This window comes from Phaenicophaeus curvirostris, chromosome 2 (genome assembly GCF_032191515.1).
Source record: "Phaenicophaeus curvirostris isolate KB17595 chromosome 2, BPBGC_Pcur_1.0, whole genome shotgun sequence".
Lineage (NCBI taxonomy): Eukaryota > Metazoa > Chordata > Aves > Cuculiformes > Cuculidae > Phaenicophaeus > Phaenicophaeus curvirostris.
This window is the reverse complement of record NC_091393.1, coordinates 93,013,401-93,035,810: the sequence shown is the minus strand read 5'-3', so window position 1 is coordinate 93,035,810 and position 22,410 is coordinate 93,013,401. Positions and strand designations below refer to the sequence as shown.

The following is a 22,410-nucleotide window of genomic DNA, read 5'->3' as shown; positions in this document are numbered from 1 at the left end:
CTGAGCAGCCTCTTCCAATGCTTAACAACTCTTCTGGTTAAGACATTTTTCCTAATATACAATCTAAATCTCCCCTGGCACAACTTCTGGCACAGGCTGCCCAGGGAGGTGGTTGAGTCACCTTCGCTGGAGGTGTTTAATGCACGGGTGGACGAGGTGCTGAGGGGCATGGTTTACTGATTGATAGGAATGGTTGGACTCGATGATCCGGTGGGTCTCTTCCAACCTGGTGATTCTGTGATTCAGGTAATTTCCTCTAGCCTTATTTCTTGCTACTTGGAACAAAAGACTGACCCTCCCTTCTTCCAGGCATCTGTAGAGTGATAAGGTCTTCCCTCAGCCTGCTCTTCAGAATAAACAGCTCCGGTTTCCTCTGCCCCTCCTCATAACGCACGCGCTCCAGATACTTCACCAGCGTCGTTGCTCTCCTCCGGGTGCGCTCCAGCCCGTCGTTGTACTGAGGGGCTCAAAACTGACCCCAGGGTTCGACGTGCGGCCCCTCCAGCACCGAGCACACCGAGCGAGACACAAGCGAAGCGAACCGGCGCCGACTGCCCACCCCACGACCGCCGACAGCGGCGGCTGCGCGTTCACAAGACGGAGAGCGCGCACAAGGGGGCGCCCTCGCCCGCGGCTGCCGGGCGGAGCGGCGCCTGGGCCCGTCGGGGTCCTGCGCGGGGGCTCCGCGGCCAGGCCGGTCAGGCGCTCGCCGTGCTGGCGGAAACGGACCGGAGCGTTTCGGCGAGGCTTCAGCTGAGCGTCGACCGCCGCCTTTCGCGCTCCGCGCTTAGCTTTCCCTCCAGCGCTGCCCCGCCGCCTCCGCTCTCTCATCAGGCACTGGGCGGGGCAGCTGCGCGAGATGCGGGGAGCGGGGCCGGGGCCGGCATGGCGGCGGCCATCGCGCGGGTGTGCGCGCATGGCGCTCTCCGGGCGGCGTGGCGAGGTGCTGTGGGGCGCGCGGCGCTGGGGGCGCCTCCGCGGGGAGGGGAAGGGGAAGGGGGGCCGTGGCCGTGGCCGTGGCCGTGGCCGCGGCCGCGCGCGGGTGCGTTTCCGCGCGGCCTGGGGGGACGTGTGCGCGCGTACAGCCGGGTGCGTGCAGAGTACTGGAGAGGGTCCGGCCGGCGTCCGTGAGGGTGACGAGGGAATTGGAGCATCTGTCTTATGAGGAGAGGCTGAGAGACCTGGGTCTGTTTGGTCTGGAGAAGACTGAGAAGGGAGCTCATCGATGCTTACAAATATCTAAAGGGCAGGTGTCAAGAGGATGCGGTCAGAGTATTTTCAGTTGTGCCCAGTGGCAGGACGAGGGACAGTGGGCACGGGAAGTTCAACTGCGTGACCAGCAGGTCCAGGGAGGTTATTCTCCCTCTGTACTCGGCACTGGTGAGACCGCTCCTTGAATCCTGTGTTCAGTTCTGGGCCCCTCACCACAAGAAGGATGTTGAGGCTCTGGAGTGAGTCCAGAGAAGAGCAACAAAGCTGGTGAAGGGGCTGGAGAACAGGCCTTATGAGGAATGGCTGAGAGAGCTGGGGTTGTTTAGCCTGAGAAGAGGAGGCTGAGGGGAGACCTCATTGCTCTCTACAACTACCTGAAAGGAGGTTGTAGAGAGGAGGGTGCTGGCCTCTTCTCCCAAGTGACAGGGGACAGGACAAGAGGGAATGGCCTCAAGCTCCGCCAGGGGAGGTTTAGGCTGGACATTAGGAAAAAATTTTTCACAGAAAGGGTCATTGGGCACTGGCACAGGCTGCCCAGGGAGGTGGTTGAGTCGCCTTCCTTGGAGATGTTTGAGGCACAGGTGGACGAGGTTCTGAGGGGCATGGTTTAGTGTTTGATAGGAATGGTTGGACTCGATGATCCGGTGGGTCTCTTCCAACCTGGTGATTCTATGATTCTATGAACTGAGGGATGACGGAAACCTTAACGGTGAGGGTGACGGAACACTGCAACAGGCTGCCCAGAGAGACTGTGCATCTCATTCTCTGGAGGTGTTAAAATCCTGCCTGGATGTGATTGTGTGCAATCTGCTCGAAGTGAACCTGCAGGGGGGTTGGACTGGGTGATCTCGAGGTCCCTTCCAGTCCCAACTATTCTGTGACTCCATTGTCTGTTCAGTCTCTCCGGGTCCTATAAGAGCTACATAGGAATTCTTTATATATAAAGAATACTAAGGGGAGTTTTAAAACTAGCGTTATGGTTTTTTAAAGCCTCTAATTTTCTAAGTAGTGTGAACCTAGTTGCTCTTGTATGTGTAATTCCAGGACAGGAAGTGTGATGAATACCTAGTGAAATAACTAACTTTACATTTGCACTGTCATTAGTGGACAAGGTTGCTGTTGTCATTATGTAGTTATTTCCATATTTCTGTTTTTCACATTCAGTAAACCTGTACTTCAGATCATAAATGGTGTTCAGGTAGAACTCGTACGTTGTTACAGTGTTTGGAGCAGGCCAGCTGTGTCTTTGGAAACCTGTTATCCCATCAGAGTAACTTGGGCAGTAATATATGCCTTAAGATACTGGAGTGAGGTTGTTTGCTTTTTAATTCAACTGTTGTTTTCTTTTCATTCTTTCTACCTTTCTCCTCTTCTGTCTTCCTGGACATTTTTAATTGATAGGAATATAAGTTTGGTTTTGAGATTTCTCTTGTTCTTCAGTAGTAATTTGTTCCTGGTTTTGAATCCTCTGCAGTTGGTTTTCAAAACTCAAATGTATTATTTTTCCTAGTTGTCATACACCGAGGGAGACAGAGTAGTACCCAGAACTGCACTCAAACATTTGGTTTATTGCCTATAATGTTACAATTCTAAGTCAAGAATATAAGTTTAAGTCTAGACCAATATTAGCATCCTGTAAGTGCTTGTGAGGGACTATACGACCTGTCTGGAGTTCAGTTATAAAGTCTTTTTACGTGTTTCTGCCAGGTAGCTGCAGGTAAAGTTTTTGCAGACGCTCCGGTGCTTGGAGAGATTGGATCCATGATGTTATGTTGATGTCGGTGGGGGTCTCAGACCAACCTGAGAGGGAGCTCCGATTATGGCCTAGTCCTCTCATTCTCTTATAGTCGCTTCTGGAGTGATAACATCTGGGGTATTAGTCGGCCCAGCTCCTTATCTTCTTTACCTTTGGCCAGTGGCACCACTGGTAACGGTGGGTTGCTTTGGCCCCTAAAGTGTAACCTCCACCAATGTGTAGGGATCCAAAAAACCCCAGGGTCATACGTCAAGCCATTTTCAACACACAAAACTCATCGTTTCCACATCCATAAGTCATCCAAGTACAACATATATTGGTTTCTAGTCATAAATCTTATTAATACGTCCGGTATTGTATGCATTTCCTCACTTTTTACTATCCCCAGCAGCTATTTATAGTATTGACTGATGATAAAATGCTGGCCTGCCTAGGCCACTACTATCTTGAACCAATGCATCTGTTCGTAAATGTTCAGATCTTGGTTTTCTCATTTTTTTCAAAGATGTTAAGAACTCTAAGTTATTAAGTCTTTGTATTAAAAGAAGTTTGTTCATAGAAATAATCTGTAGAGGTGCTTATGTATGTGAAAAGATGATTCATAGGCCGACAAGAAGTACACGAAATGAGGAAAGCTGTGCCACTTGAAGTCATGTTTGAGTTATGAAAAATTTGTAAGTGCATGATTAGATTTTGCAAGTTATTTTGAAGCAATTTCCAGCTGTAGGCAATTAAAGGGTACAACAAGGGAAATTATAAATACTGACACACTGTGATTTTAAATAATCGTAATTACATGGTGTCATTTTTTAAAAAATAACTTCTTTTTTGCCAGTCTAAAACTTAGATTAATACTTAACATAATTTCTGTGAACATTACTCTCAGATGAACTGTTAACTTAATCTTGTAGATTAACAGCTTGTCATTAAGTGCATTATTAAAAACACAAAACCTCAAAAATTGTGTGTGCTTATAGAGTTATCATTAACATTGTCGATGTAGTTTGTAGTAGGATTGACTGCTGCTCCAGTAAAGGTTTGAATTGAAAGGGAATGTTTGTGTAGTGACTAGCATACTGTTTGTATGTGTCTAATACTATGACACTGATATGTTCTGCATTCTCTATGAATTTTAACAAGGTAGTTAAGAATCTTCTAGTCCTGTTTTTTCCTTTTTTGTTTCTAGGCTGCCTTGATTTTGTAAAAATTAAGTCTTTCACAAAACTTTAATAGTGGCATTTTATTTTCAACTTTAACTTCTCATAGGAAGAAATCATGATAAATTTACATTTTAAGACTCTTTTGAGAGGAATTCTTTAGAGCTTCCTGCTACATTACTTCAGTTAACCGAACTGATTGTTGTTTACCTAGAAGGAGCTATTGTCCTGACTGCAAAAAATGGATTGTTTTATTGATACCAGCTGCTAACAGAACATGACAAAAGTCATGCTTATGGTCTGCTTTTAAAATGTAACTGAAAAGATTGAATTTAAGTGTAGCTGCCTTCTGAGTTGACTCATAGCTGTATACAATGCTGCCAACGTTCCAAGCAATTCTACACGTCATTCTCGGAAAGGCTGTTGAGGATCTGCATCATTTTTTGCTTTTACATCTGCTGACAGGAAATGAGTTCCTTTGAGCACTGACTTGATCTTTGGGATCTCTTCACTTTAACCCACAGTCAATAATTGAAAAATTTGCATTACAAATTTCTTCAGTTTCACAAGAACCTTGATGTTAATTTGCTGTTCACGCTTGCACACTGACATTTTCTGGCCCAGGGTAGGAAAACAACTGTTTTTGAACACATGTCCACTCATACTGAGTGAAGCAATTGAGTTGAGTCTTGTCTCACTGTGACAGTTTAGAAACATTTCTCTCTCAGCTTCATTCCTAAGCTATCGGATAAGTCTTGGGGTTTTTTTTGTGTCAGACTTTGTATAACCCTTTTGAATTTGTTGAATATGCAGATTGCTTGGGTTGATTTGATTATGTAAGTAGGAAGAATATGAATTCCTTCCTTCTCAAGAACCATGTCTCTGTGCTGGGCAATAAATAAAAGCGTATCTTGCTTTCATTGTTGGAGGTAAGCACCTGAGCCTTAGCAGTTACATCGTGTTCCCTTTGGATAATGGAATAGCAACCTTTCTGTATTAGCTGAGCCACTTGGCAGAAAAAGCACCATTGTATATGCTGTGTGGAAGAAATCTGTTCTGGAGATGATAAGAGCATGTGTAGTTGGCTACCTTTCTAGTAATCAAATCAAGAGTGCCATGGGGAAGGTACTTCTGGAGGTATGTTCTCCTTTTAGGATGCCGGTGTAAGTCAGTTTCATGGATTTGCAGAATCATGGAATAGTTGAGGTTGAAAGCCTCTGGAGGTCATCTAGTTTATCTTCTGTGCTCAAGCAGGGTCAACTGGAGTAGTTTACCTAGAATCATATTCAGTTGAGGATGAAAAAAAACGTTTTCTTATGTTCAGGTGGGATTTTGTGTTTTAAATCATGTTCCAGTTGGTGGCCACCAGGACCCTCTAGGCCTTTTTCTGCCAAGCTGCTTTCCAGCTATATGGTCCCCAGGATGTGTGGGTGCACGTGGTTCCTCCCTGGGTGCAGGACTTTGCACTTGCACTTGTTCAACTTCCTGAGGTTCCTGTCTGCCCATTTCTCCATCCTGTCAAGGTGCTTCTGGTTGGCAGCACAACCCTCTGGTGCATAGCCACTCCCTCCAGTTTTGTATCATCAACAAACTTGCTGTGGGTATGCTGTACCCCACCATCCAGATCATTAATGCGGATGCTGAACAGTATTATTGAGCTAAATTCAGATTTGGTTTTCATACCACGTATAGTATTTTATGGTGTATTCATATATCACTTTTGATTGTGTCCAGGAATATTATTACATGTTTTGTCACCATGACAATGTTTCTGTTTTTTGAGGATGCATTCTCAGACTGTCAGCAGTATGATAGAAGCCTTCTAGCCTTCTTCTTTTTGTGACATTTTCTTTTGCAATATCTCTCCCTCTTCTGGAACTTGCTTTGTACTTCTAAGACAGAACATTCAAGTCTGATTCACTTTGGAAACCAAACTCTATGATTAGTGTTTTTATTTCTGGTATGTATTTGCAGGAAATGCTGTTTTAAAGAAGAAAATATCCTATATATAAACACCTTTCTGTCTTCTTCCTCAGGGTTTGCTTCTGTCCCAGTAAAAGGGAGTTTCTGTTCATATTCTGGCCTTACGTGGAATTTCCAGACACGATGTTCCATCTCTGCCCCCTGGAATGTGACAGTCAAGCAATGCAGACATAGCAGTTTCTTCAATACACGTAAGTCTCAAGTTAGATTAAAATTATTTAAATTAATACATCTAAAATAAATCACTGGATGGATGGGAGAAACACTTTCGTCTCTCCTTCCAAGTTCTTTATTGAGAATATAAATTGTGTGTTTATTTTTCAAATTATTTTTGAGCCACAGACAAGGCATACTGTTCCAGCTGTGCTGTCTCAAAAAAAAAATAACTAAAATGCAACAACATATTAAACAAAAGTTGTTGATAATGGCCTGCTAATTGTCTGGCCAGCTGCAATGCTTTCCTCCAGTCATGAGACGAATTACATGCATGCTTAACATAATTGAGAAATGACAGGTGTTTAAATTCGTGCTTAGGACTGTGAACTGACATATCTGAAGTAGCCCTTACATCTATTCTGTGGTTCCTTATCCTATCCCACAGGGGAAGAGGAGGAATAGTAAAACCAGAATCTCTGGAGGAGATAACTGCGGCATTTGAGAGTCGAAGTTCATTATTTATAATCCATAGAATATAAGAGCTCAGCAAAATTAGACTTTCAGAACTTTTTTAGGTGGTCTCTTCCTCTTCCTATTCTTCTCAACGTCTCAGTGGTCTTCTTTACGTTTGCTACAGAAATTTGGTTTAAAATTTTGACTGTTGTATCATTTCAAACAACTGAGGGTTGAGAGGTCTCGAAAGTCTTGCAAAAGGTGTGAACCACAGGCTTTGCATGGTAAAGGTTTTCTAAGGATGACAGCTGTAGGAAAAATTAGTTTAGAAGTTTTTCTTAGGCAGTGAAGCAGTGACAAGATAAGAATATGTAAAAAGCTAAGCACTGTTGTTATTTTGTTTATCTTAAGTTTAAAATGTAATGCCACCAAGTGATTGCAGTGTGATTACATTAGGTAGGTTAGATGTTTCCTTAATTGTGGTTCTGTTCATATTCACAAAGTCTGGATGCGGTGTATTTTACTGGGAATTTTGCCATCTGTCTTGTTAGGTGACTTAATTAAAAATGTTTGTAAGATGACTGAATCAAGTACTTGTTGTGACATCCCCATTGTTTGACTTAAAAAAAATTTAATTAAGTTATGTTTAGACAAAATAAAATTATTACCTTAATTAATAAGGCATAACAACTTGGAAGAATTTAAGTGTACCTCTTTTATGTATTCAGTGGAGAGAGTACCCATTAGAATTAGAAGACTGGAAGATTTATAGTGCTAAGTACAGTTGTTCTTAGAACTGTTTTTCTTACAGAATTCTGACACAGAATCTTCAAAATTCAAATGAAGTAGATATTAGCAGTATTAATCACTTACATCCTCTACCTGTGCCATTGCCTCTGAAGTACTAACAATAAAAATGCAGAAAGGTTACTTTAGTTTTCTGTCTCATTAGTGAAGATTTACTTCTCTTCCATCATACTTCTAAAAATATTATCATGCTCTTGTTAGTAGGGTCATCTGTACCTTCAACTTAACTATAAAAAACAGTTTAACTCATTTAAATAGAAGGTATTTATTTAAGTAGGGGGAATTGCAATTATCCTCGGCAGTCTGTGATTCTTACCCAGATGGCTGTTTCCTGCAACTCTAACAGAAACAGAGGTTTATTCTTATCCAATGACATATTTCATGAATTTGTAATGAAGTAATTTAAAATGATCTTGTTATTGCAGTGTTAGTTTCTGTCCCTTCCTCCCTTCCCCTTTCCATCCCTCCTCTTCCCCCTCCCAAAATACGGGAAGCAGTTCAGTTTCCATTTACTTAACAGATGTGGAAGGGCCTGAGGTTTTCAGGTCACGTTTACAAAATAAATAGCTTCCTCTGAAAAGTCTTATCTCCTTTCCCAGTGTGTCTCAGTAGACCTGCATTTGCAGATAATGTCTTGCTTGTTCTGTTTCAGTCCAGCTTTTGTCTGAGAGGATGGGGCTGATCTGTTTTTCCCTACCTTTCAGTACATCTATGTGCTCCTAGGCATAAAGACTGAATTCTCAGCAGTCCAGACCTTCTGAATAGATGCTTAAGCTTTGGTTGTTTAACATTTGTAAAACACTTGTAAAAAGTGCTGTATGGAAGAAGTATATATCTGCCTGCCCTGTAGTTGTGAAGAATGTGAGATATATACTGTTTAAATTTGATAGCAACATAAATGCATTGAAATATCTGGACTGTCATTCCTGAAGGCAGCAGAGGCACATGAATGTATTCTGAATACTGAAACAGTTCGACTGTCTCCCAGACAAATTTATCTTTGACCCCAGACATCCAAACCAGCAAGCACCATTTTCTCAGTATCTGTTGAATAGCCAGGTGTATGTGAAAATAAAGAGCTTTTGTTTGATACTGGGACTATATAAAACATATGCATTCCTAGGCACAGTGTTAATTCCATTAGTTATACTTGGGAGCAAAGGAAAAGAAGAGCTTAATTTCCCTGTTGCTAGGTGATGCTTCCTTTTAGGCTAGGATACAGAATAAGGAATATGATGATTTTTCAGAGGCTAAAGAACTGGGTTGTAACAATCAGGGGTCAATAATTTAAATCAATGATTAAGTCATACTTGGAGTAACACATTTTATCTGTTTGTGTTCTTTATTGAAAGCATTGGTTCCTGAAAGCCTGTTCCTAGTTACATTTTATATTAAATTCTTGTTGAACTGTTTTCTTTGGATTAAATTATTCTTTTTTTTCTGCCATGCTCAATTTGAGGATCAGAGAGAAAAAATATTTTACTATGTATTTTTCATTTTTAAAAACTTTTTTCTTTAGGAGTGCACACTTCACGTAAATCATTACTGGCTTACCACTTGTCATTGCCAGTAATAGCATATGAAGAGTTTTGATGTTCACAGAATCACTAGATTGGAAAAGACCCACAGGATCATCGAGTCCAACCATTCCTATCAAACACTAAACCATGCTCCTGCGCACCTCATCCACCCATCTTTTAAATACCTCCAGGGATGGTGACTCAACCACCTCCCTGGGCAGCCTGTTTCAGTGCCCAATGGCACTTTCTGTTAAAAATTTTTTCCTGATGTCAAGCCGGAACCTCCCGTGGCAGAGCTTGAGGCCATTCCCTCTTGTCCTGTCCTCTGACACTTGGGAGAAGTAGTTGTAGAGAGCAATAAGGTCTCCCCTCAGCCTCCTCTTCTCCAGGCTAAACAACCCCAGCTCTCTCAGCCGCTCCTTAAAAGACTTGTTCTCCAGCCCCTTCACCAGCTTTGTTGACCTTCTCTGGACTCGCTCCAGAGCCTCAACATCCTTCTTGTGGTGAGGGGCCCAGAACTGAACACAGGATTCAAGGTGCGGTCTCACCAGTGCTGAGTACAGAGGGAGAATAACCTCCCTGGACCTGCTGGTCACGCCGTTTCTGATCCAAGCCAAGATGCCATTGGCCTTCTTGGCCACCTGGGCACACTGCTGGCTCATGTTCAGTCGCTGTCAACCAACACCCCCAGGTCTGCCTCCAGGCAGCTTTCTAGCCAGACTTCTCTCAGTCTGTAGCACTGCATAATGTTGTTGTGCCCCAAGTACAGGACCCGGCATTTGGCCTTGTTAAACCTCATGCCATTGGTCTCAGCCCAGCAGTCCAGCCTGTTCAGATCCCTTTGCAGAGCCTCCCTACCCTCCAGCAGATCAACACTTCCACCCAGCTTAGTGTCATCCACAAACTTGCTAAGGGTGCACTCAATGCCTTCATCCAGGTCATTGATAAAGACATTGAACAGGGCTGGACCCAGCACTGAGCCCTGGGGAACAGCACTTTGGTGTTTCAGCATTAAGGATGTAAACTGCTCTAAACATAAAGCTAGTTTTTTTCTTTTACAAGGAGGATGCCTTTGTGTCCATGTGTATTGAAGAGCAGCTGGTTAATAGGCTCTAGTCATAAAAAGTGAGGTCAATATAAATTGCCTTACAGTTTATTTTACTTAATGATGAGCGCTATTTTATTTGGTTTAGATTTGTTGCTGTGCAGTGAAACTTATGTGAAGGTTCTTGCCCTCTGGATTTTTATCTTGTGTTGACGAAATGTACCAGGCCAACTTGCAAACATCAATGAAATCTGTTCTCTATATCCATCTGATGATGCTGAGATCAGCTTTGTAATACTTACAAACAGCAAATTAGAACTTTAATAATCAAAGCAATCTTAAGGTCCTGTTTATTTTTAATAAGATATTATGAAAATAAAATACAATTTCTCCGCTTTTTATCCTGTTTGTGAGGATAATTTACAGCAATTTTGGTTCTTTCTTCACGCTAATGAGTTTTTAGTCTGTTAATGACTGGGTTTGTAGCTGGATTTCTTCAAGATTTGAATTGTTACTATGCTGAAAATCCTGTGTCTGCGACTTCCTGCTGACATTGCCATTTTTTTAAAAATGTGGAATTCTAATGCCAAGTGCACAGTGAAACTGTGCTCGGGGTGTGTAGTTGAGTTATTCACTGTGTATGTGTAGCATTATGAATGCATCTTTCAGAACAATATTTTCCAGCTCGAGAGGTTTTGTCGTGCTATCATGATGCAGTAGATTTGGTTTTGGTTTGGGGGAAGTTGCCCAAAACCTTTCCATGCTCTCCTATGGGAGTAACAGATTACAGAGACATCTTTTGCTGTCAGCAAATTTGCAGACACACTTAATGTATTTTTTTCTGTAATCCACATAATGAGATTTTTTGCACTTTTAAAATGATGTTATTAAACCTCTGTGAATAAGTGGTTCTAATTTTTAGTCTGTGAAGTTAAACTAAAACCATCTTAAATGTCTCCTGTGGTAATATCTTACATGGCCTCAGGTTCATCTCTATGATCTTGCAATAGTCATTACCTTTCTCAGACATCTTCCATGTCCAGACCCTTGCAGTTCCACAGTTTGGTACTGCCTGCAATCCAAATAAGTGTAACCACAATACTAGGCTGTCTAGACTGAATGCTTTATATTCTTCACTTCTTCCTAGGATTCAAAGAATCATAGAATAGTTCAGGTTGGAAAGGACCTTTAAAGATCATCTAGTCCTTCAATGAGGACACTTTACACTACATCAGGTTGCTCAAACTCTTATCCAACCTGACCTTGAATGTTTCTAGGAATGAGGCATCTACAACTTCTCTGGACAACCTGTGCCAGTGTTTCACCACCATCAATGTAAGCAGTTTTCTTCCTTAAATGTAGTCTAAATCTAGCCTCTTTTAGTTTAAAACAGTTTTGACGTGGAGTCAAGAAACTGTGATGTTCTATGATGGCAGGCAATTGCAGTTTGGAGATAAAGGAAGTAGCAAGGACAGTTCTTGTTTGGAGTGAACGTGCTGATTTTGATGAAACTGCATTAGAATCTTGCATATTGTAGGTAAACCATCCAACAATAATATACCATTGTTCCATTTTCCTCTCATAAATGAATTTATTTGTATTATTATCTGCACAGTATTCCCTTTTGAATTGTTGAAGAAATGATTCATACTAGTAGAGGAGTTAAGTAGTTTCCATAAGTATCTTTAAACAGGCTGAGTAAGTCTTAAAAATGAGATTCTTCTTATAAATCTAACAGGAAAATGCTATATTGCAAATACAGCTTGTCAGAAATAACCAGTGGTATGGACTGAGTTGTCAGTATACGAGTTCAATTGAAGATTCTGAAGGGTTATTAAATCAGACATCATTTTTTATTTTGTATGTTTCACTTCTTTTGTTTTGGAATTAGACATTTCATGTAATCGTGAGCATGCCTCCAGCCACTAATAAATATTTGGCTTGAAATTAAGTGTTAATTTGTGCAATTGAAATTGACATCTAAACCATTTGTTTCACGTCTGATTCATGTTCAACCACTGAAAGGAATTATAGGTTTTGCTGCTAGGCAGCTACTCTGTTCCATTTTTTCCTAGCACCTTTATCTTAAGTGGTTTGTGGTCAAGGATGTTGTTAATTCAGCACATTTTATAAGGCTCTGGAGAGAGAAGGTGAAACATTTACATTTAAAAATTCAATTGAGTTTTCTTTTTCCCGATCTAAGTCATTTAAATTATAGCAAACTGCCACATCCTAGTTGTTCATATAGTGCATGTAGCCGGCTCTGTGCCAGCCTCTGGCTTAGAAATCTTTTAAATACTGATAGGGATGGGCCTGGAAACAGAAACATAGTTTTAGGGCATGTTTTTTGGAATGTAATTTGAAAAAAGAGACATACACATATTTTTGAAGAAAATGGGAGACCAAAGTTGAAGTTATTCAATCATAGAATGGTTTGGATTGGATTGGATGTCCCTGCCTCGGCAGGGTCGCTCAGAGCCCCATCCAGTCTGACCTTGAATGGTTCCAGGGATGGGGCATCTAGCACCTCTCTGGGCCAGTGTTTACCACCCTTAGCATAAGCAATTCCATATATTTAGTCTGAACCTACCCTCTTTTAGTTTAAATCCACATGTCCTATCATGACAGGCCCTGCTAAAATGTTTGACCCCATCTTTCTTATAAGCCTCTCCATTACCAGAAGTTTGAGAGTTTTGATAAGGTTTCTGAATGGCATTTTAGTCATTGCTGTCTCCATTTTACAAATAGAAGAGGCACCTGACCATAGCTCTTTTTGGTTTTGAGCCTTAATAAATGTTGTGATCCGTTATGAAAAATAACAGATGTTAAAAAAAAGCTTAAAAGCCAACGCTTTTTAAAACCCATCGAAGGTTTTTAAAAAAATTAACTGCTATTAGGCTCTCCAAGCTTCTGAAGAAAGCTGTCATTTTACAAGGAAAGCCTAATATCGAGAACTCCTATAGACCATTTCAAGTAGTTCTGATGGGACAGGGTTGCAGTTGTCTTTTTTGGATAGATCATAAAACCCAGTCTAATTGAAATAACCCAGCTTTACCTCCACCCCAGTGATGATACTGCTTAATATTTTAGTTTCATCATAGTGCCGTGTTAAAAATTCTTATTTGTCAACTTACCAATTTATGGGCAGTAGAGTTGTCACTGAGAACTTGTGTCGTTTAAAAGTGAGTGGATTACTGTGTCCACCTTAATACTTGTGTTGGACACTAGATATGTAATCAAAGTAGCAGAAAGATTGACTCGATTACCTTTCTAGACTCACAGCTCAGCCTGCTTTAGAAGTATGGTTTAATACTAATTGTTCATGGCCACTGACAGAATGATATCTCTCTCTTGACTTTTCCTGATGAGAATATGTACTGGAATGCAATTCTCAGTAGTAAAGAACTTGTTTATAAGGTGTCTGGGATGGGAACAGACTTTTTGCTGTCTGATATACTAGTTATACAGTTCTTATCAGAGACATGTACCTTAAAATGATAGCCTCACAGTAGACTTCTGAAAGTATAATGATGTTGGAAAACAGAGGAGTGTGTATGGATGTGATCTTAACATCTTACACAATGATGTCATGTTCTACAACTGGATGATCTTCCTAGGCACAGAGGTGAGGCTGACAGGTCAGTAGTTCTCAGGGTCATCTTTTCTACCTTTTTTAAAAATGGGCACAACTTTGCCCTTATGAAGGTATCCTATATTTCCATTAGTTGAGCAAATGGTAGTTTGAAGTTTACCACCAAATACGTGCTTCTGGAGTCATGATCTTGTATGTTGAATGGAGCATCTTAATACCTGTGCTTTACAGATATTGCTGCTCTGAGTTACTAATCAGTTATTTTCTTCTAATGGCCTGGGAATTAATACCTTAGTGGTTACTGGCGAGGAACATTTGTCTTTAAATCGATTTTGAAAATTCTTTCAAAAGCAGCGTACCTGGATGTTTGCCTATCAGATTCCAGTCATCAGATATAGAGGCACATCTCTGCACCACGTACGTAATACACGTACTAGGAGATCACTGCCTTAACAGGGCTGTAATCGTACCATATAAACCCCAGCAAAGATGAAGCAAGGGTTAACATTTCAAGGGTTCAGCTTCACTTTCCAATGTAAGGTCTACTTATGCATTACTTACGAATGTTTTTTTTATTTCAGTGACAGCTGATGAGCTATGGAAAGGAGCTTTGGCAGAGACTGGTGTGGGAGTAAAGAAAGGAAGAGGAAAGAGAAGGAAGAAAAAGCTGAGGAAGAATCTCAATAAAGGCCAGGAGATCGGTGAAGGTAGATTCGCAAATAAGGGACCGAAGGCATGTGTATAGTGTATTGTGTATAGTGTTTCTTGATTTTATAATTGACAAAAAGCTGTTAATTTCTGTGGTGTTACAACTGCTTAAGATTTTTTTTGTCTTTTAAAAAAAAAATCCTGGTACATTTTTTTAATGTTATTCTTGTTTTCTAAAATATAAATTCTGTGTCATAAACCATACTTGAAATATTTGAGAACCTTCAATTTTATTGCATTTTTCCAGTGTGCATAGTTACGGTCCTAATTTGGTATAAACCATAATTTTAATCTGCTATCTTTAAGGACGTTCTGGTTTCCTCTGGCCTGGTCTTAATGCTCCTGTGATACAAAGTGGTAGGGTCCAGACAGTTACTCAACGAAAAAGAGAAGAACAAGAGAGAATCCAGTCTGAAATTGTTCAGCAGAGAGATACATGGGAGAAGAAAAGAAAAACAAAAGTTAAGAGAGAAGGAGGATGGAGTGGGAAGTGTTGGGGAGGTGTCATTCTGGATCCTCCTGACCCAGGTCCTAATGGAGGTAAGAATACTAAGTACCTGTCTTAGTCTTACTTAGCCTTTCTGGAAAAGGGCTTGGAAGAAGTGAGATTCAGACTTTTCCTGTAATTGAAAATTGATTTTATACTTCTCTGACCTGTGTTCATGCATGAAGAAACGCAGCTAAAGCAAAGACACTCATATCGTTGTTGATCCTACACTCACCTTTGCTCCCCAATCTGCCTGGTGCTTTGTTTATTAATTTCTTTCTGTATGTAAATATTTTCTAGTTAAATTCTATTGGATGGGCGTTCTTTAAAAATTCAGACACGCTTTGAACCAAGGCACAAGGTAGTGAGAGCATTGTCTTTCCAGTGTGATTTAATGCCTTTATCTGTGTAGATTGAAGTTATGCTGGTATTTTTGTAGCTTTCTAAATTCATGCTCTTGTTTCTGTCTACTATTTCTCAGTAGCTGGTAGAGATGATTTTGTGGCTTCTGTTGCTTTCTGAGATATCTTGTTTCCTCCAGATTTACCTTGTGAATTTAAAGAGAGCTTGCCTGCAAATCTCTGAGTTTTTTTTTTGGTTGGCTTCAATTTTAAAAGCAAGTCATTCTATTTCAATATCAGCATAATACTTCAGTATCCTAATGGAAGTTTTCTTATGCTGACTTTCCTTTTATTTCATTTTATTACCTTGAATGCAATTATTCCATGGAAAGCAGTGACCTGACAATGGACTTGGCAGCCCTTCACTGAATCTTCCAACTGAGAAATAGAAGATTTGAGAAATTAATGCATTTTTCCAAATGCCCCGTAAGTCAGTGGTGATATATAGAGAAAGTCAAAGAAATTTCAGGTCCTAGTTCCATACTTAGAACACAAGACTATTTTGTTTTTAAATTTACATATATTTTCAAGTAGTTTTTTTCACTAAAAGAAGTGGTAGCTGTTGGAAACAGCTTTTATACATATGTGATTTTTCACTTCTGGTGTTTTCTTTGATTTTGCCTATGGCTGATACTAATGACATTGATTACTTTCATTAAAGTTGGCTGTATGGAGTCTGTAGTAGTCAGATCAAGTTCTGCCAAAAAGAGGAAAGGTTGCTACAGTCAAAATAGGAAAATGAAACTGTCAGCTTGGATTATAAATGGGCTTGAGAAAAAGCGGTTTCTGATTATTGTACACTAGTTTCATTTTAATCAGTTAAAAATTGCGGGGATTTTCAGATCCCCATAGTTTTTTTTGTTCACAGAAACAAATTTTGCACAGGAGGTAGGACACTGGCTGTGTGCAAAGCACTTTCAAGATGGTAGAAGAAATAGACCTGAAGCATCCAATCCCAACAAATCCGTTTATCCTGAATCTATGGCATGACTGAATTCTTGGTATCAAAGCAAGAATCAATTCTCATTTTTTTACTGCAATTCCACCCTTCCCCATATTCCACTATTAGATGCTCTAGTCTAAACATGTGGAAGTTGAGCATATGCTGCAGCTTCCCTTCAGCAGAATTCATATTTTCTAGTAAAAACAGGTACAGGAAGTATGTAGAAATCCTGATGTTGCTAGACTTCAACATCTGACAAGTTTAGTTGAAATTGACCAATCTGTTAAAAAAAATAATTAAGGAAGTACTGTGATTGTATATGCTTCATTCTTTCCAGGGCATCTTTTCCACTACATCTTTGTTTATTGTGCTGTCTATGAGTAGAGAAAGAACGGTATTTTTCAGTTGGAAATAAAATTATTTTTCTTCCAAGTTTATAGTGTTTCTTTGCAACTGAAGAGGCTTCAGTGAGGGAACAGAGTGCATGTCGGGCATTCGTATTTTTTACTGTGAGCTAAACGTCTACTTCTTGTAGACTAACAGATCTCTAACTTGTGCTAAGATGATCCTGTTCATCTGTTCTGTTACGTGTAAATGAAAAAGCAGTGTTTGCTGAAGAAATGAATCCCCAGTTCTTCACTGTTATTCAGCTCCTAAACCTTTCTCCAGAATCTTACTGTGGCAGCACCAATAAAATAAGTATTAAATGACTATGACTTCATTAACACTGGTGTTCTGTGTTACATTGAAAAGCTCTTGTTCATGAGATAAATTGGGAAAGCAGGAGATTGGGAGGATCTCTTAACTATTCCGCTTATACTAAGATGTTACGTTTTACTCCATTATCTATTGTTTCAAAGTCATCTTTTTTTTTCTACAGTCAATATTATAATAGGTACTCCTTGTTGAAAATGTATCTATATTAAAATTAATTATAAATATGCTCTCAATTGCTTAAAAGGAAAGAAATATATTTGCAATTTATATTCAGGTGTTTGTGTGGTCATCAGTTTTTAAAACAGAAACTTAGAGAAAATGGGATTTTTGGGACAGTATCCAGGATTCTGCTTGCTTCTATAAAATCGATATTGAGAAATGCTGAACTGCTGAAAGCCAAGCCTATGGTTTTGCTGGCTGACTTTTCTTATAGCATGTGTCAGGGTGAAGATGTGGATAAGGTCTGACTAGACTGTAATTTGCATGGTTTCATGCTCTCTCATTTGACTTCCTATCTTTGGTGGCGGTACATGTAGGGTGACTATGTCATGCCCAGAGTTCTCCAATATTCTTGCTCTTTCCTCCCCCACAAAGTTGTAAGACATTTGGAAAACATCTTTCTTCTTTGAAGTCTCTTGTAATGACAGAGCAGAAACAAATTTTCTGTGCAGTGAAAAGAGTATATTCACCACTTAGAACTGAATATGTGATGCTCACTTGAACAGAGCTGTGTATTCAATGTTTCATTACTGCTGTGATGAAAAGAGTTGAACACAGATGTTGCATAGAAGCAATCTTTATTTTACAATGCAGAACACCTTAACTGTTGCTATACAAATTCAATGATGCTGTAACTGTCTTTGATTGCAAAGACAATTTTTCAGGCAGCATTTGAAATAGAAAAAGAAAAAAAAAAGTCTGGCTATGTATTTCTTGATTATTTGAAGTATATTGTTTTGTTTTGTCCCTCCCACCCCTTTCTGGAACTTTGCAGAAATATGTATCAAGAAACACTTCCAATTTCTATGAATCCCTGTTGATTATTACAAGTTTCAGAATATGCTGAACAATATTGGATAATAGTTTGATCATGATGGAAGTGACCCATTTGGTGATTTACTTTTTTATTTAACAATTTGCAGCCTTTTTCTCAGGATGTATGAAATTTTTATATCATTTACAGTTTTAGAGCAATATTTAGGGAAGAAGGCAGTTTACACTACAAGTGAGTGGAAACCCAAAATGCTCTGGTTTCATGATACGCTGTGGTTAGTTATTTTTTGAAGCATTTCTGCTCTCAGATATAATTTAACAGAAATGCTTCAATGTAAATGGTGAGCTGCAGTGATTTCCAAAGGAAAGCTTCAAGTTTAATTTGGAGAGGATGTGTAGCTTAGCTTGTGATCAAAATATTCAACAGATTCTGATGATGTCTCAAGTTTTTCTGTCTGCTTTGCTTTCTGTGATGTTCAAACAAAAGCAGTTGAATTTATAGGTCTTGATTCGCCATTTAAAAAAAACTAAATTATTATTGTTCTTCCTGTGTGCTACTCTGGTTGTTTAGGTTGGACAGTTTTGGAGACTGTTTCTACCTGACTTGCCTGCATGTAAGGTACTTAAAAAGATGAGATAATGTTTGCAGTTTGAAATTGGGGTCCCTAATAGAGCACAAAGGATCTATTTAACAGTTGTCATCCCTTAATTATAACTGGAGCTGAGTTGTAATTATAACAAGAGTATTATGCTTTCTGGAAAGTTATTGTTTGAACTGACTTTTTTAAGCTACTTTCCTTCACATAAGTTGATTTTACTGAATAAATGAAAAAAAAAAAAACCACTATGCTTTATAAAGAACTAGATGCTCTTTTTTCACTGACCTTATTCTAAAGAAGATTGAATGAATGGAGTCAAGTAAGAATTGTCTTTTTAAAAATTATACCTCCCACAGGGAGCTGTGCTGATAAGTAAGTAATACAAGGAATTCTAATGCCTTGTTTTTCTCCCAACAGAAACTTACGAAGATTTTGAGACAAGAGTCATTGAGGTAAGCATTACAAATATTTTCAAGGACTTTAAAGTATTATAATTGTTATATTAGAAATATTAATGCTGTAATTATAATTTTATATTAACCTTGAAATTATTTAACCAGTCTTTGGTTAAATTTGATTTGACTTTGCTGAGTCGCTCTTACAGCAATAGGAATTAGTCTGGTATTCTGTTTCTACTGCATGACATAATCTGTCATTCTTTTCATTGAGGTCTTATCTTCTCTATTGAGCAAATAATATTGAATTTAAAGGTAATTTTGAGTAACTCTGCAGATACAGCTTTAATAGTTCACACACTACCATAGTAGGGAACCCATAGGATTATTTCTCAGACAAAAGTATAAGTAGGAAGTTATATAATTCCATTTGTAAAATAAGGAATTAATTCAAGGGGAGTAGTGGCAGCACAGGACAGACAGTGGGTTAAGTGAGGATCCCATTTTGTGTGCCTGTCAAGTAATAAAATACTACCAAAGTTCGTTACTAATGCCCTTTTTGGAAGGGATCATGTTCTCTGTCTACTACCATGCACTCAAATAGTGCTCGAACTGCTGGGTTTCCTTTATGCAGAACCTTTTAAAGTAATTTGTCTGACAAAAGTGGCAAGGAATAACATGCTCTTAATTAGTAGGATGCACTGGAAAACTGTTATTCTGTCTCAGGATTTTTCATCATGGTCATAGTAAAACCTCATATTCCAATTTTAGTTTCTTTGAGCCTGCAACTTTCTTCTACATCACATCTCTTTAAGCAAGCTGTAAATGCCAAGCATTGATTTTCTTGCCAGGCCTTATAGTTATAGTTTTAGGTTATAGTTGTAGGCAACTCCCTTCTGAAGAGAACAGAGGGTCCAAAATGCTGGACAGAACCTTCTCTCAGGGAAGTTTGCTCCTGCCCTGGGGCCCAGGTTAAGGACATCACTAGGAAACTTTCTAGCGTGGTCCAGTCCTTGGACTGTTACCCATTACTGCTCTTGTGTGTGGTGATGAAGCCACAGTGCATAGTCCAAGGGCAATCAAAAGACACTTCAGGGCCTTGGGATGGTTGGTGAGGGAATCTGGAGCACAGCTTATTTTTTCCTTTCTACTTCCAGTTACGTGCAGTGACACTGGAAGACACAGACTTACCCGGTCTATTAAAATTTGTGTCATGTGCATAGTCCATGGCTTGTGTCAGTGCCACAGTTTTGGGGTTTTCAGTACTGAGACGGCCTATGTGGTTTTGCTGGCTTGCTGATATCAGATTGGATTTCCCTTTCTCAGAGGGTCTTTGCTCAGGAGCCTGCAGGTCTCCTTGTCAGAGCTTTAAACTAGATTTGGTGGGGGAGAGGGTTAATACCAGATTAGACCATGACAAGCTGTGGGGTGACATGCCAAGGTTATAGAGGGCTGGGGTGCTAGTGAGGGCCTTGAGCCTGTTGCTCTGAGATGTGGTAGTTACACTGCAGCAGTCTTGGAAGTCTTGTGGAGATGAGCCAGGGGTTCCTAATGTAATAGGATCCAACAAGGAAATACCTCAAAGGTATTAAGGGGCATTCCCCTAAGTAGGTGACACAGCTGACAGCCCAGCTGAAGTGCTTCTACACTGATGCATGCACCATAGGTACAAACAGGAGCAGTTGGAAGCCACTGTGCTTTTAGAAAGCAACGACCTGGTTGTTTTACTGAAAATTGGTGGGACAAATACCATGACTGGAGTGTGGCAGTCGATGGCTACAGGTTGTTCAGAAAGGACGGACAAGGAATGACCAGCAGAGGCGTTGCCTCTATCTGTATAATCAAGAAATTGATGGTGTGTGAAGAGCTGTCTCTTAAGAATAGCCACAGGCAGGTTGTAAGCCTATGGGTAAGAATTAGAGACTGAGATGACAAAGGGAACCGTGTGGGTTGTGGTCTACAAGAGACCACCCGATCAAGGAGAACCTGTTGATGAAGCTGTCTTTGTCAAGCTACAGGAGGTATCATGCTCACAGTTTTTTTTGCTGGGGGACTTCAGTCCCCCAACATCTGCTGGAAAAATAGTAATAAGATGGTGAGCTGTAGGCCATCCCAGAGACTCCTGGCGTGCTTTTTCTTAAGCCAGGTATTAAACAGAGGGGGTGCAATAGTGGACTTGATGGTCACCAGTGCAAGTGATCTAATTGGTGATGTCACGACTGGAGGCAGCCTGGGCTGCAGTGATGGAAGGGACCTTAAAGATCATGTAGTTCCAATCCCCCTGCCATAGGCAGGGACACCTCCCACTAGATCACACAAGGTCATGTCATCCGTGGATAGTGTCCCATATACCGAATGCCATTAATCACAAGGCCAAGCTAATTTAATACAAAGCTTGCATAAGAAAGGAAAGAACAATGAAAAAAATATTGAGTTCCATAATGTTTACAATACTATCCTTAAAACCAAAGTTGCTCTCTGCAGTTATAAGTACAGTGGTGCTTTGGTTTATGTCCATATGTCATGAGTTGGGTACTAGGATATTGGTATTACCTTTTTTGGTCCTCGGAATACAAAAACATTTCATGTTGCTATTTTCTTCAGGCTTATCTCATTCTTTCTTATGTTGTAGGCCTATGTGGACCTTTTGTTTGTTTGGGCTTTGTTTGGTTTGTTTTACTTTCTAAGAGTATAGAAAGGAAGAAGATAGGACAAGAGATCTTTTTTAACACTTGCAGCGTAAAAATAACCAATTCTTTATTAGACGGAATCAATCAAAATTGCATCAGGTGGATAATTGAGAGGGTATTCTGAAAAGCACGAGGATATTTCTGTAGGAATTGAGTTAGTGATGAACTCTAGAGAGAGCCTTTGAGAAGAAATACTTTTGTCTTATAATCAAGATAGTGTGTAGTAAACGCACCAGTTTCTAGACTCTCACCTAGATGTTCTCTTCCTTTTTTTTACTGTTACCTCCAGTAGTATTTACAGACTTTATTCTTAGTGGAATTGACTTGAGATCGGGCATGCTAAATAGAGTTGTATTGGCAATTCCTATCCAAAGCCTGATGTGGCAAGACTTTGTGCAAAACCTGTAATTTCTTAAAGCTGGGGGTTTCTATCAAGTGAGTTTGGTCGCTTGCTTGTTCCTCCCCTGTTTTCTTCAGATATTCAGCTGTATTCAATTGTGCTTATTTTGATTGCCTGAGACCTGTTTGGGTGTAGCATGTTTCTCAACTATTGTATGGCACTTTGGAGAAGCAAGACTGAAGAGAGCAATTGAAAAAATCAGGGTCTGCACAACTTCCACGTGATGTGAATTGTGCTGCCCATGTGCTCAGATTTTCAGGGCCACATACTCAGTAAATTAAGCATTATTTTATGAGCTTAACTAGGAAGGGAAACAAACACATCAAAAAAGCACTCAGTCCCCTTTGTACTGACTAGTTGAATGTATGTGTTCAGTAGTTCATCACTTAATTACTG

At 40.0% G+C, this 22,410-nt stretch overlaps 1 protein-coding gene across 2 annotated transcripts in view; it reads left to right on the top strand.

Annotated features, from left to right (window-relative positions):
- The first annotated feature begins 825 nt into the window (after window positions 1-825).
- The window catches only part of MRPS5 (mitochondrial ribosomal protein S5), a 160,842-nt gene continuing 139,257 nt past the window's right edge, over window positions 826-22,410 (top strand). For both annotated transcript variants that reach the window (XR_011337064.1, XM_069852942.1), the window contains exons 1-5: window positions 826-943; window positions 6,162-6,299; window positions 14,263-14,388; window positions 14,696-14,929; window positions 18,947-18,981. Coding sequence is in view for 1 of the 2 variants with exons in the window: in XM_069852942.1 (XP_069709043.1) it covers window positions 886-943; window positions 6,162-6,299; window positions 14,263-14,388; window positions 14,696-14,929; window positions 18,947-18,981 (591 nt within the window). In the remaining variant the exon portion in view is untranslated. The remainder of the gene's footprint in view (window positions 944-6,161; window positions 6,300-14,262; window positions 14,389-14,695; window positions 14,930-18,946; window positions 18,982-22,410) is intronic.